This window comes from Petromyzon marinus, chromosome 69 (assembly GCF_048934315.1).
Source record: "Petromyzon marinus isolate PM22_M1 ecotype Great Lakes invasive population chromosome 69, UKy_Petmar_22M1.pri1.0, whole genome shotgun sequence".
NCBI classification, from domain to species: Eukaryota; Metazoa; Chordata; class Hyperoartia; order Petromyzontiformes; family Petromyzontidae; genus Petromyzon; species Petromyzon marinus.
The window spans coordinates 2,840,877-2,854,901 of record NC_133735.1 but is presented as its reverse complement, the minus strand read 5'-3'; the positions used below and the strand labels follow the sequence as shown (position 1 = coordinate 2,854,901).

The 14,025-nt window shown below is 55.0% G+C and overlaps 1 protein-coding gene across 3 annotated transcripts in view; it reads left to right on the top strand.

Moving 5' to 3' along the window:
* Window positions 1–5,020: 5,020 nt before the first annotated feature.
* The window catches only part of CDT1 (chromatin licensing and DNA replication factor 1), a 37,909-nt gene continuing 28,904 nt past the window's right edge, over window positions 5,021–14,025 (top strand). For all 3 annotated transcript variants that reach the window (XR_012930449.1, XR_012930448.1, XM_032978991.2), the window contains exons 1-4: window positions 5,021–6,324; window positions 8,424–8,690; window positions 11,318–11,508; window positions 13,342–13,545. Coding sequence is in view for 1 of the 3 variants with exons in the window: in XM_032978991.2 (XP_032834882.2) it covers window positions 5,329–6,324; window positions 8,424–8,690; window positions 11,318–11,508; window positions 13,342–13,545 (1,658 nt within the window). In the remaining 2 variants the exon portion in view is untranslated. The remainder of the gene's footprint in view (window positions 6,325–8,423; window positions 8,691–11,317; window positions 11,509–13,341; window positions 13,546–14,025) is intronic.

Below are 14,025 nucleotides of genomic sequence, written 5' to 3'. Positions count from 1 at the left end.
TGTTCACGTGACACTCTGGTCCAATCAGAACGTCCCAAGGAAATGGATATCACAGATCTACATCTGAGATCCCCTTCTTCTTCGCGTGACACTCTGGTCCAATCAGAACGTCCCAAGGAAATTTATATCAAAGAACTACCTCTGAGATCCTCTACTTGTTCATGTGACGCTGTGGTCCAATCAGAACGGAATCCGAAAAAGTGTATATCAAAGAGCTACCTCTGAGATACCCTTGTTGTTCACGTGATGCTGTGGTCCAATCAGAATGGAATCCGAGGAAGTGTATATTAAAGAGCTACCTCTGAGATCCTCTTCTTGTTCACGTGACGCTGTGGTCCAATCAGAATGGAACCCGAGGAAGTGTATGTCAAAGAGCTACCTCTGAGATCCCCTTCTTGTTCACGTGACACTCTGGTCCAATCAGAACGTCCCAAGGAAATGGATATCAAAGAGCTACCTCTGAGATCCCCTTGTTGTTCACGTGACGCTGTGGTCCACTCAGAATGGAAACCGAGGAAGTGGATATCACAGAGCTACCTATGAGATCTCCTAATTCTTCACGTGACGCCCTGGTCTACACAGAACTGTCCGCGAAAGTGCCAGGCTAGGTGGATGTTTCTCGCGGCCCTCCGGTTTCCCCTCCACATTTAGAGTCAACATGCATGTCGAGTGCAGGCTGTCCTCGAAACGGCTTCCACGATTATTATTTTTGATACATCGACTTACAACGCCAACTCACACTTGCAAACTGAATCACGGGACTACTTTTGTTCAGCGGAAGGATCCTCCGCGAGATGTAATGCGTCAGCCCCGCGCTCGGAAATAAGTGCTTGCGCGTGTGCACGCGCATGTGTGTATGTATGTGTGATTGTGTGAGTATGTTTGATGTGTGTGTATGTGTGACTGTGTGTGTATGTGTGACTGTGTGTGTATGTGTGACTGTGTGTGGTACAGGAGGACGTGGAGCTGAGTGGACTTGCCGATGACTGGTACCAGCGGTGTCAAGATCGGCCTCTGTGGAGGAGGCTCGTGAAGGACGCTACTGGGCAGTTGGAGGCAGTCGCCCTCCAATAACAACGGAGGGCGGAGGAGCGACGCTCACAACAACGAGCGGAGCGCCGGGTGGCTAAAGCACAGCAAGTTGGCACAGTAGGGGGCACAGGTGGTGCATCAGCCAGTCATCTCAGTCAGTCGACCCGTGGCACCTGGGTCTGCCCCGTGACCTCCTGCCAGCGGGCGTTCGACACTTCACGTGGCCTCAGGATGCACATAGCCTGGCACAAGCGTCGTGGTGACGTCACCGCCACTTAGTGGCGAATGGCGGTTGTTGTTGTTGTATGTGCGGCTGGGATTGGCATCGTCCCCCACTCCTCCTGATGTCGAGGGTAAATGGGCGAGGTTTAGGACTGTGACTCATGCAGCTGCAATGGCTGCTTTGGGTACGCGGTCCAGACCTCCCCAGAGACCCTGGCTGACAGAGGAGGTGTTCAGGATGGTTGAGAAAAAGCGACAGGCCCACTGTCATCGGCTACAGAATCCCACGTCAGAGAATGAGGAGGCTTACCGCAGCCTTCGCTTGGAGGTTCAGAGAGCCGTGAGGCACTGCAAGGATGGGTGGTGGTTGCGGGTTGCTGAGGAGATGGAATCTGCCTCAGTGGCCCGCGATCACAAACCACTCTTTGCTTCCATCAAAAAAGTAACTTGTAGTGCCACACCTATCACCAGGTTTGCAGATTTGCTGAGCATATCTGTGAGGTCTTGGGGAAGGGGGAATCCCTCAGCCTGGAAAACATCATGGGGCAAAGTGGGGATGACGCTGCTGAGGCTGTAGTACCCCAAATACTGGAAGAGGTCGTCACCCCCTCTGAGTGGCTGGCTAAGGTGCCATCTGTTCAGGAAGTACTGAAGGCGATCCAGAGTCTGAGAGCAGGAAAGGCACCGGGCAGAGATGATCTCCCAAGCAAAATGCTGAGGGAAGGTGACGTTTGTGCACAGACTGCCCTACATGACATTATAATAACAGTCTGGACCACTGGACAGGTTCTGTAGGATTAGAAGGATGCCCTGGTGGTCCTCTTTAAGAAGGGGGACCGCACAGACTGTAACTACTACAAGGGCATCTCACTCCTCAGTGTGCCGGGAAAGGTCCTGGGCAAGGATTATTAGGCATCGCCTTGCTAGGCACACTGAGGAGAGGCTTGCGGAGCCCCAATGTGGTTTCAGGAAAGGGCGGTCCTGCACAGATGCCATATTTTCTGTCCGTCTGCTACAGCTGAGGTATAGGGAATTCCAATAAGACCTACATCTCTGCTTTATTGACCTGGTCAAGGCCTATGATACCATCAGTAGGCCCTGGGCTCTGGGTTGTTCTTCGTGCTTTCAGAGTCCCTGACTCTCTGCTCACGAGCATTAAGGACCTTCATGATGGTGAGTGGGCCCGGGTAAAACTACGTGGCCGGGAGTCGGAGGCACTAACCACACACAGAGTACATGTGTTGAACATGCAAACAAACATGCTCTTATAACATTTGACATTCTTTGAAACTGATTGGCCTACACCAGAAACCTTCTTTAGGGCCTCGTGTCACCACCAGAGAACAGCGTCAAAATGCGAACAGTACAAGGGCAATGCCACACGTATCAGAGCATTTTTTAGCTCGGGCTGAGCAGCAACTATATGATGGGATACCTTTTTGGCAGCGTTGTAGTATGAAAACTAACACAGTTAAACCTTGGATTGCGAGGAAACTTGGTCTGTGAGTGTTTTCCAAGACGTGCAATTTTTTAAAATTAATATTAATTTGATAAGCGAGCGAGGGTCTTAGCAATACGAGTTGTAGTATGTTTATGCTTCGTCTGCCGAGCGTCACGTGATCACAGCTGATGTACGAGTGCTTTGATATACGAGTGCTTTGATTCACAAACACGTTCCCGAAACGAATTATGCTCGCAATCCAAGGTTTTACTGTAATTATGTTTGTTTTTTTACCCTTTCTGGCAATTAAACAGGATGTGTGTGAAGATGTTCAAACACCAAACGGATGATACCTTGTGCAAGGAATCAAGCTACTGCTTTAGCCACACACAGTACCTGTGGTGAACGTATAAAGATAATCTTCTTTCATATATAAAGGGGGAATTTGTGAATGTGTGTCTGTTCAAAATGTTTAGCGTACTTTCCCGACATGCAACAAACTTGAAATCTATATATATAAAAGGGAAATTTGTGAATATGTGTGTCTGTTCAAAATGTTTAGCATACTTTCCCGACATGCAACAAACTTGAAATCGATATATATAAAAGGGAAATTCGTGAATATGTGTGTCTGTTCAAAATGTTTAGCGTACTTCCCGACATGCAACAAACTTGAAATTTGGCACGTGGGTAGCTTCCAGGCTGTACACAATGCAAAAAGTATAAAAATAGACTTTTGTATTTTGGGGGGGGGGGGGGTGGGGCGCAATAATGGATATATTTTGCACGGACAGTGAGCTGTGACGTCACATCTGTGACGTCACCCGCATGCGGCAGCGTCACGCAGTGTGCCTGTGACGTCACGCATCCCCCCCTCCCACTCTCCGCGTAGGGCCGCGTGTTAATCGAAGCCAAGAAACCAAGTATCGGGCGAAGCCGGCTAACAAAGCTTCTCACTAATATACGATGCATTGGTTTTGGACCTGATTGGTCTACACCAGAGAAAACAGCGTTCTTTATGGCCTAGGGGGCCGCCCATAAATGACGTCACGCACCTAGGGGCGGGGTCAGACATTTGTGACGATGCGTGACGAGGGGGAGAGGAGGGTTTGAGAAATGTGACGTCACATCAAAAATGGGCAAATTTAAATAAATATAGACACAACACGTTCTACTTAATTAAATAGACTTTTTTAATGAATGTTTTCTCCTACACCATCGGAGTGCAGCGCCGCATTAAATAACGCGCTACAATGCCAATAGTTGGAAGCGATTTGAAGCGTGTTTTATTTTCAAAATGGAAATATGGTTTTAGGGAGGTGGGGGCAGAGCTTTGTGACGTCATATTTGAGGGGGGGGGGGTCTGACTTTTTGTGACGCTGTGTGACAAGGGGGGGGTTGGGTAAAAAATCGTCAAAAATCGCGTGACGTTTAGTGGTTCAAGTTGTTTGAGGGAGAGAGTGGAGTTGGGGGGGGTGAATCGCCACTTGGTACAGCCCAGCGGAGTTGTGGGGGTGGGGGTGAATCGCCACTTGGTACAGCCCAGCGGAGTTGAGGGTGGGGGGTGAAGCACCACTTGGTACAGCCCAGCGGAGTTGAGGGTGGGGGGTGAAGCACCACTTGGTATAGCCCAGCGGAGTTGAGGGTGGGGGTGAATCGCCACTTGGTACAGCCCAGCGGAGTTGAGGGTGGGGGGTGAAGCACCACTTGGTACAGCCCAGCGGAGTTGAGGGTGGGGGGTGAAGCACCACTTGGTACAGCCCAGCGCAGTTGTGGGGGTGGGGGGTGAAGCACCACTTGGTACAGCCCAGCGGAGTTGAGGGTGGGGGGTGAATCGCCACTTGGTACAGCCCAGCCCAGTTGTGGGGGTGGGGGTGAATCGCCACTTGGTACAGCCCAGCGGAGTTGTGGGGTGCGGGGTGAAGCACCACTTGGTACAGCCCAGCGGAGTTGAGGGTGGGGGGTGAAGCACCACTTGGTATAGCCCAGCGGAGTTGAGGGTGGGGGGTGAAGCACCACTTGGTACAGCCCAGCGGAGTTGTGGGGGTGGGGGTGAAGCACCACTTGGTACAGCCCAGCGGAGTTGTGGGGGTGGGGGTGAAGCACCACTTGGTACAGCCCAGCGGAGTTGTGGGGATGGGGGTGGGATGAATCGCGACTTGGTACAACCCAGCGCAGTTGTGGGGGTGGGGGGGGTGAATCGCCACTTGGTACAGCCCAGTGGGGGTGGGTGAATCGCCACTTGGTACAGCCCAGTGGGGGTGGGTGAATCGCCACTGTCTCGTTACAGCCCAGCAGAGTTGTAAGAGTGGGGGTGGTGGGGGTGGTGAATCGCCACTTGGTACTCCCCAGCGGAAGGTCACGTGAGCGGATGCCGCAACGTTTGGCGGGAAAACGCGCCCCCTCGCCCCCCGCCTCCCTCGCCTCAATTTTGGCGGGAAAAAAGGTGGAGCGTCGGCGTCGTCGTCGTTGTGAGGAGTTCTGTTTATTTTGGTATCGAGCCCTGTGAGCCATTCGGCTGTTGAATCGGGTGCAGCCGCAACAAACCCCAAGAAAACACAAAACCACGAACAAGAGGGAGACGAGAGAGCGAGCGACGTTCGTGGCTTCATCTCGACAAACTAAAAACAAAAATGTCTCGACAACAACAAACTTCCCTCACGGACTTCTTCGGCAGCCGCCGGCGCTCGTCGGCGGCGGCTGCTGCTGCTGCCGCGATGCCGGCCAAGAGGCTGAAGCTGCGCGGCTCCGAGGGAGGTTTCCACTTCTCTGGCGGCGGCGGCGGCTGCGGCGGCGGCGGCGGCGATGCCGTTGAGGCGAAGGCTCTGAGCGACGTCGTTGTTTTTAGTGGCGCCGCCGCGATGGCGGCGTCGTCGTCGTCAACAACAACAACGACGATGGCGATGGAGGCCGTCGCTGTGAGGAGAGGGAGGCGTGGTCGGCGATCGCGGGAGACGAAGGCGACGAAGGGCGAGGAGGGGAGGACGAGAGTAAGGGGCGACGTGGCCACGTCGGGCGACGACGATCACCACCGCGGCGAGAGGAGGAGGCGGCGGCGGCCACGACGGATCGATGAGGAGGTGGTGGAGGAGGTGGAGGCTGCCACCATCGCCACGCCGAGCAGCGCACCCCGGCAGCTGAGAGCGGCGAGACGGCGGGAGGGTGATGAGGAGAGACGAGGCGATGGTGGTGGTGGTGATGATGAGAGACGAGGCGGTGGTGGTGGTGGTGATGATGAGAGACGAGGAGGTGATGATGATGATGAGAGACGAGGCGATGGTCGTGATGGTGATGATGAGAGACGGGTGATGGTGGAGAACGATGTTGCAACAACCACCATCACCGCCATCACCACCACCACCACGAGAAGACGCCGGCGGCTGGGGGAGCAGCAGCGGAAACGAGGGGAGGAGGAAGAGGAGGAGGAGGGGAGACGAGGAGATGGCTGCGGCGAGAATGATGAGGAGGAGGAGGTTGGACACCACGGGGAGAGCCCCGAGAAGAGATCCCGGGAGACGCCGCGCGGAGCCTTCGGCCAGGGGCGGGGACGGGAGGACGAGGGGGAGGCCGTGGGGAGGCGCGCGGCGAGAAAGCGGCTGCACCTCGAGGACGAGCCGGTGGAGAAAGAGGTGAGGGTGGTGGGTGGAGAAAGAGGTGAGGGTGGTGGGTGGAGGTGAGGGTGGAGGAGGTGAGGGTGGTGGGTGGAGAAAGAGGTGAGGGTGGTGGGTGGAGAAAGAGGTGAGGGTGGTGGGGGTGGAGGAGGTGAGGGTGGTGGGTGGAGGAGGTGAGGGTGGAGGAGGTGAGGGTGGTGGGTGGAGGAGGTGAGGATGGTGGGTGGAGAAAGAGGTGAGGGTGGTGGGTGGAGAAAGAGGTGAGGGTGGTGGGTGGAGAAAGAGATGAGGGTGGTGGGTGGAGAAAGAGGTGGTGGGGGTGGAGGAGGTGAGGGTGGTGGGTGGAGGAGGTGAGGGTGGTGGGTGGAGGAGGTGAGGGGTGGTGGGTGGAGGAGGTGAGGGTGGTGGGTGGAGAAAGAGGTGAGGTTGGTGGGTGGAGAAAGAGGTGAGGGTGGTGGGTGGAGAAAGAGGTGAGGGTGGTGGGTGGAGAAGGTGAGGGTGGTGGGTGGAGAAAGAGGTGAGGTTGGTGGGTGGAGAAAGAGGTGAGGGTGGTGGGTGGAGAAAGAGGTGAGGGTGGTGGGTGGAGAAAGAGGTGAGGGTGGAGGAGGTGAGGGTGGTGGGTGGAGAAAGAGGTGAGGGTGGTGGAGGAGGTGAGGGTGGTGGGTGGAGGAGGTGAGGGTGGTGGGTGGAGGAGGTGAGGGTGGTGGGTGGAGGAGAGTGAGGGTGGTGGGTGGAGGAGGTGAGGGTGTTGGGTGGAGGAGGTGAGGGTGGTGGGTGGAGGAGGTGAGGGTGGTGGGTGGAGGAGGTGAGGGTGGTGGGTGGAGAAAGAGGTGAGGGTGGTGGGTGGAGAAAGAGGTGAGGGTGGAGGAGGTGAGGGTGGTGGGTGGAGAAAGAGGTGAGGGTGGTGGGTGGAGAAAGAGGTGAGGGTGGTGGGTGGAGAAAGAGGTGAGGGTGGTGGGTGGAGAAAGAGGTGAGGGTGGTGGGTGGAGAAAGAGGTGAGGGTGGTGGGTGGAGAAAGAGGTGAGGGTGGTGGGTGGAGAAAGAGGTGAGGGTGGTGGGTGGAGAAAGAGGTGAGGGTGGTGGGTGGAGAAAGAGGTGAGGGTGGTGGGTGGAGAAAGAGGTGAGGGTGGTGGGTGGAGAAAGAGGTGAGGGTGGTGGGTGGAGGAGGTGAGGGTGGTGGGTGGAGGAGGTGAGGGTGGTGGGTGGAGGAGGTGAGGGTGGTGGGTGGAGGAGGTGATGGTGGAGGAGGTGAGGGTGGTGGGTGGAGGTGAGGGTGGAGCAGGTGAGGGTGGTGGGTGGAAGTGAGGGTGGTGGGTGGAGGAGGTGATGGTGGAGGAGGTGAGGGTGGTGGGTGGAGGTGAGGGTGGAGGAGGTGAGGGTGGTGGGTGGAGGTGAGGGTGGTGGGTGGAGGAAGTAAAGGTGGTGTGTGGAGGAGGTGAGGGTGGTGTGTGGAGGAGGTGAGGGTGGTGAGGGAGAAAGAGGTGAAGGTGGTGGGGGAGAAAGAGGTGAGGGTGGTAGGGGAGAAAGAGGTGAGGGTGGTGGTGAAGATGGTGGTGGAGGGGTGGTAGTAGTGGTGAGGATGTTGGAGGGAGGTGGTGGTGAGGGAGGTGGTGGTTGTGAGGATGGTGAGGGAGGAGGTGGTGAGAATGGTGACGGAGGAGGTGGTGAGGATTGTGAGAAGTGGTGGTGATGATGGTGAGAGGTGGTGGTGAGGGGATGGTGTGGCAGCTGTGGGTGGTGAGCATGGTGCACGAGGTGTGGTGGTGAGGATGGTGATGTTCGTGATGATGGAGTTGGTGATGTTTGCGATGATGGAAGCAAGGATGGTGATGCCGGTGACGATGAAAGTGAGGATGGTGATGGAACGTCGATGGTGATGTTGTTGATGGAAGCTAGGATGGTGCTGTTGTTGTTGTTGATTCGAAGCTAGGATGGTGATGTTCGTGATGATGGAAGTGAGGATGGTGATGGAACGTAGATCGTGATGTTGTTGATGGAAGCTAGGATGGTGATGTTGTTGTTGCTGACGGAAGCTAGGATGGTGATGTTTGCGACGATGGCCTTGTTGATGTTTGCGACGAAGCTCTCTATGCTGTGGTGTTACGATGGCTCCACAGGGCGCCGGCGACGGTGATGCCGGCGACGGTGATGCCGGCGACGGCGGTGCCGGCGACGGCGATGCCGGCGACGCTGGTACCGGTGACGGTGACGCCGGTTACCCTCCGGCACCCACAGCCGGGCTTCGCAAGTCTGTGAAGGAGCAGCTGAACCGCAGGCTGTCTCTGTCTCCCGCTTGTGGGGGGCCGAAGGCTTCCCCCAGGGGGGCCCCCCCCACCCCGCAGAAGGGGGGTGGCTGCCCCGGTGACTTGCAGGTGGCGCAAAAGGTGAGATGGGTGGGCGTTACGCGGACGTGCTGAGAGACACGTACAGACACGTACAGACACGTACAGAAAGACACAAAGACGTACAGAGAGACAGAGGCGTACAGAGAGACACATAGATGTACAAAGACAAACAGAGAAACACATAGACGTGCAGAAACGTACATAGACGTGCAGAAACGTACATAGACGTACAGTGACACATAGACATACAGAGACATACATAGACAGAGAGAGACACATAGACGTATACAGAGAGACACATAGACATACAGAGACACAGACATACAGGGACACATAGACATACAGAGACATACATAGAGAGACACATAGACATACAGAGACATACATAGACAGAGAGACACATAGACATATACAGAGAGACACTTGACATACAGAGACACTAGATATACAGAGACACTAGATATACAGAGACACATAGACATACAGAGACATACAGAGTCACATTGACATACAGAGACACATAGACGTATACAGAGAGACACAGACATACAGAGACACATAGACATACATAAACAGAGAGACACATAGACGTATACAGAGAGACACAGACGTATACCGAGAGACACATAGACGTATACCGAGAGACACAGGCGTACAGAGACGTACAGAGATACACAGACGTACATCGAGACACGTACCAATAATGCCAATACCCGCCATTCTCCACTAAGTGGCGGTGAAGTCACCACGGTGCCAGGCCATGTGCACTGTGAGGCCACGTGAAGTGTCGAAGGCTCGCTGCCGACACGTCACGGGACAGGCCCAGCAGGCGCTGTGGGTTGACTGCCTGAGATGGCCGACAGATGCACCAGCCGAGACACAGATAAACGTACATATAGACACGTATACTTCTAGAGACGTGTCATACATATGCAGTAAAACCTTGTGGATTGCGATTAACTTGGTGTGCGAGTGTTTTGCAAGAAGAGCAAAAATGTTAAGTAAATATTAATTTGATAAACGAGCGAGGGTCTTGGCAATACGAGCAGTGTACGTGTACACGCTTTGCGCTGCCGAGCATCACTTGATCACAGCTGATGTACGACTGCTTTGGATTACAAACACGTTTCCGGAACGAATTATGCTCGCAATCCAAGGTTTTTACTGTGTTTACATAGAGACACATTAAGACGTACAAAGCCATACATAGACTCGCATAGAGACATACTTAGCCATACATAGACTTGCATAGAGACACACTAAGACCTACAAAGCCATACATAGACTCGCATAGAGACATACTTAGCCATACATAGACTTGCATAGAGACACTAAGACCTACAAAGCCATACATAGACTCACATAGAGACATACTTAGCCATATATAGACTTGCATAGAGACACACTAAGACCTACAAAGCCATACATAGACTCACATAGAGACATACTTAGCCATACATAGACTCGCATAGAGACACACTAAGACGTACAAAGCCATACATAGACTCACATAGAGACATACTGAGAGTTGGCGGAGTGTTGCCGAACCTCCTCCGTTGAAGGAGTTTACTCCGCGCTGTCCAGCGGCGATTCCAAATTAGAATCGGAGTATTTGTTTATGCTGGAGGAATCCGAAGAGCTATTAAGCTCTTCCTTCCCACGGATGGTCCGGTTAGGGGTCGCCGGGGTCAGAACGTTACAACGACAAACACCAGTGCACACACAAACAGGACGATTAGTGCAAAGTGCAAGAAAGGTAAACGGATCGTCCAAGCACGTGCAAATACAACGCCCAGCCATCCCCATCCTACCAGGCCAAAGCCCCACTGAGGTACTAATTTATTGTTCGGAATCGACCCTGGCCACCCACAAATGGGACAGCAGCAGTTAAATCAAAGTGGAACCCATAATTTGGACATTTATAACCAGCCAGAAAACAATCGGTGTAATCTCAACGCACCTTTCTAAATTCTAAATGTGGAGTGGAGAATCCAGACTGCCACAAAAGTTCAGAATCCAGAGTCCTTTGTCCATGGACACTGGAGGAGGAATCCGGTGTGCCACGAAGCTCTGCTTCACAGACGTCCGGCGTGGGGAACGTGGGGTCGGCAAGTTTGCAATGGCCAACCAACGGTCACGAAAGCGGCGATAGACGGGCGCAAAAATGTAGAGAAAATGGTGAGCAAGTCGCTAAAATACGTTAAGCTAAAACTATAAACTATTTTTTTTCCCGTTTGACCACTGTAACTCTTTTTCACAAGCGACCTGGCAATCGCAAATGATAGCCCAACAAAGTGGCTCATCATCATCATCATAGCGTTTAAATTTATCGCGGCTGCTAAATGCTCTCAACGCGCAACGTTGATTCAAAATGCGAAGGAGGAAATGCCGGGACGACCCGGAGAAAAATCCACGCGGCCGCGGGAAAGGCACCGCAAGGAATCGGGGCCGGAATGGAACCCGCGGACCTTCTGTTTACCGGGCGAGGTGGTTAACATCTCGCCGTTACAGCCTCGCAGGAGGCTGTAACTCGGAACAGCCGGCCGGCGTTGACTCGGGCGTTGGGGCGTCGACATCGCGCGAGGTGGCCTCTACCGTTAACCGTCTGCGCCACCGTTAACACGCCACCCCCCACCCACCGCCCACCCTCGTGAACGCCGACGCAGGCGAACGCGGCGGAGGCGAAGCAGTCCCTCGGGACCTGCAGCTCCCTGGCCGAGTTGCAGGCGAAGATTCGCAGAATCCAGCAGAAGAAGAAGCAACAGGAGGAGGAGGAGGCGGAGCGGCGGCAGCAGCAGCTGGAACTGGAACGCAAAGCACAGGGCAACGCCGGAACACTGGCCTCCCAGCGCGGCAGGTTTGTAGCTGGAATAATGGACTGACGAATGAACACGGCACAAGGTCACGTAGCAGCAGACACGCGGGGAGACCTGTCGCCTAAAACCAGGTGAAGGCCCACTGAGCTATACAACGACGGCTCTTTTTTTCCCCGAAGCGAACCTGGCCATCGCAACGAGAATGCGGCCTGTCGCGTGGGACGTTTACGCCGGGCAAATACTCTGGAATGAGCGATGTTCTATACTAAACGTGGAGGTGGGGGGGGGGGGGGGAAACCGGAGGGCCCCGGGGGAAAAATCCACGCGTCCACGGGGAGAACATGCACGCTGATTCAGGGTTGGGATCGAACCCACGACCTTCCGCATACCAGGAGAGGGAGTTAACATCTCGCTCTTTAGCAGGGGGGCGAGAGAACACACAAGCTCCACTCACTCACTGGAACAGGGAGAGATCATACAAACTCCACTCTGTCGAACAGGGTGTGAGAATACAAACTCCACTCTGTATAAAGGGGAGATCATACTAACTCTACTCATTCTCTATAGAACAGGGGGAGATAATACAGAACGCCACTCTCACCGACTCTGTGGAACAGGGGGAGATCATACAAACTCCACTCACTCTGTAGAACAGGGGGAGATCACACAAACTCCACTCACTCTGTAGAACAGGGGGAGATCACACAAACTCCACTCACTCTGTAGAACAGGGGGAGATCACACAAACTCCACTCACTCACTCTGTAGAACAGGGGGAGAGATCACACAAACTCCACTCACTCACTCTGTAGAACAGGGGGAGGAGATCACGCAAACTCCACTCACTCACTCTATAGAACAGGGGGAGATCACACAAACACCACTCACTCATTCTGCAGACGAGGGGGTGAACACCCAAATTCCAACTCGATTGGCATCGTCGGGGTCCTCGATAGAACCAATGATCTACTGTGTACCAGGCGATGGAGATGACATCTCCTCGCCGATGTTACTGTTACTACAGTTGATGTCATCATCGTTGTTAACGGTGAAATGCACTTTTAAATATTAATTGAAAACTCGTTTCTTTAGAACTTCTTTTGGTGTTTAGTTTGTTGTCCTTCCCCTGCACCTCCGATTAGCGCGGTTGGCTATGTACGGTGCGACAGAAGTTTCAGCATACATCATAGACTCGCACAGAGACCCACAGACTCGCACAGAGACCCACAGACTCGCACAGAGACCCACAGACTCGCACAGAGACCCACAGGCTCGCACAGAGACCCAGAGACTTGCACAGAGACCCACAGACTCACACAGAGACCTAGAGACTCACTCAGAGACCCGTAGACTCACACAGAGACCCACAGACTCACACAGAGACCTAGAGACTCACTCAGAGACCCGTAGACTCACACAGAGACCCATAGACTCACACAGAGACCCATAGACTCACAGAGACCCACAGACTCGCACAGACCCGTAGCCTCACACAGCGACCCACAGACTCGCACAGACCCGTAGCCTCGCACAGAGACCCACAGACTCGCACAGAGACCCACAGACTCGCACAGAGGCCCACAGACTCGCACAGAGACCCAGAGACTCGCACAGAGACACACAGACTCGCACAGAGCGACCCATAGACTCGCACAGAGACACACAGGCTCGCACAGAGACACACAGGCTCGCACAGAGACACACAGACTCGCACAGAGATCCACAGACTCGCACAGAGACCCACAGACTCGCACAGAGACTCTCACAGAGACCCACGGACTCGCCACAGAGACGCGCAGACTCGCCACAGATACTCGCAGAATCGTCGCACAGGGACAGAGACCCGTAGTTTATTGTGCCTCGTCGTCCACCAGGGACCTGGACTCGGCGGAGCTGAAGGCGGCGGTGGAGCGAGCGCGCTCGGCCCGGGCCCTCGCCTCGCGACTTCTCGACCGCCGCTCGCTCGCCCCTCCTTCCGCTGCCCCCGCCACCCCGCCACCTTGCGTCCGTCCCCTCCAAACGACGACGCCGACCGCGCCCGGGCCCGCCCTCCGCCTCGCCCGCACCACCCCCGGCAGGTGAGCATCGGGGGCCGCCCGTGTAAGCCCTGTAACAGGCCTGTCGGGGCGAGCGGTGTTGGCGAGCAGCGGCGCCTTAATGAAGGCCGCAACGGCACGCGACGGGGTGGGTGGGTGGGTGGGTAGGCCAGCACCACGCCCGGGGGCCGCCTTCGCCTTCCCCCGGTGGCTACGTTGACGGCACTCATTTGAGGCGGAGTCGACCTCGGGGGGGGGGGGGGGGGTTGGCCCGGGACCGGTTCGGATGATCGTCGCCGGCGTTGGCCGTGAGCGGGAATCGATCTCGGGGTCGCCGGGTAGCGCTAACCGCTGCACCACCGCTCCCCCCCCTAACGGAGGCCACACACACACACACACGACGGGGCGCCACGGTGGCGAGATGTTGACTGCCTCACCTGGTGTAAACTGTTTAAAACAATTTTAACAGGTTAAGGGCCCACTGAGCTATATATATACACACAGCTCTTTTTCAGAAGTGAC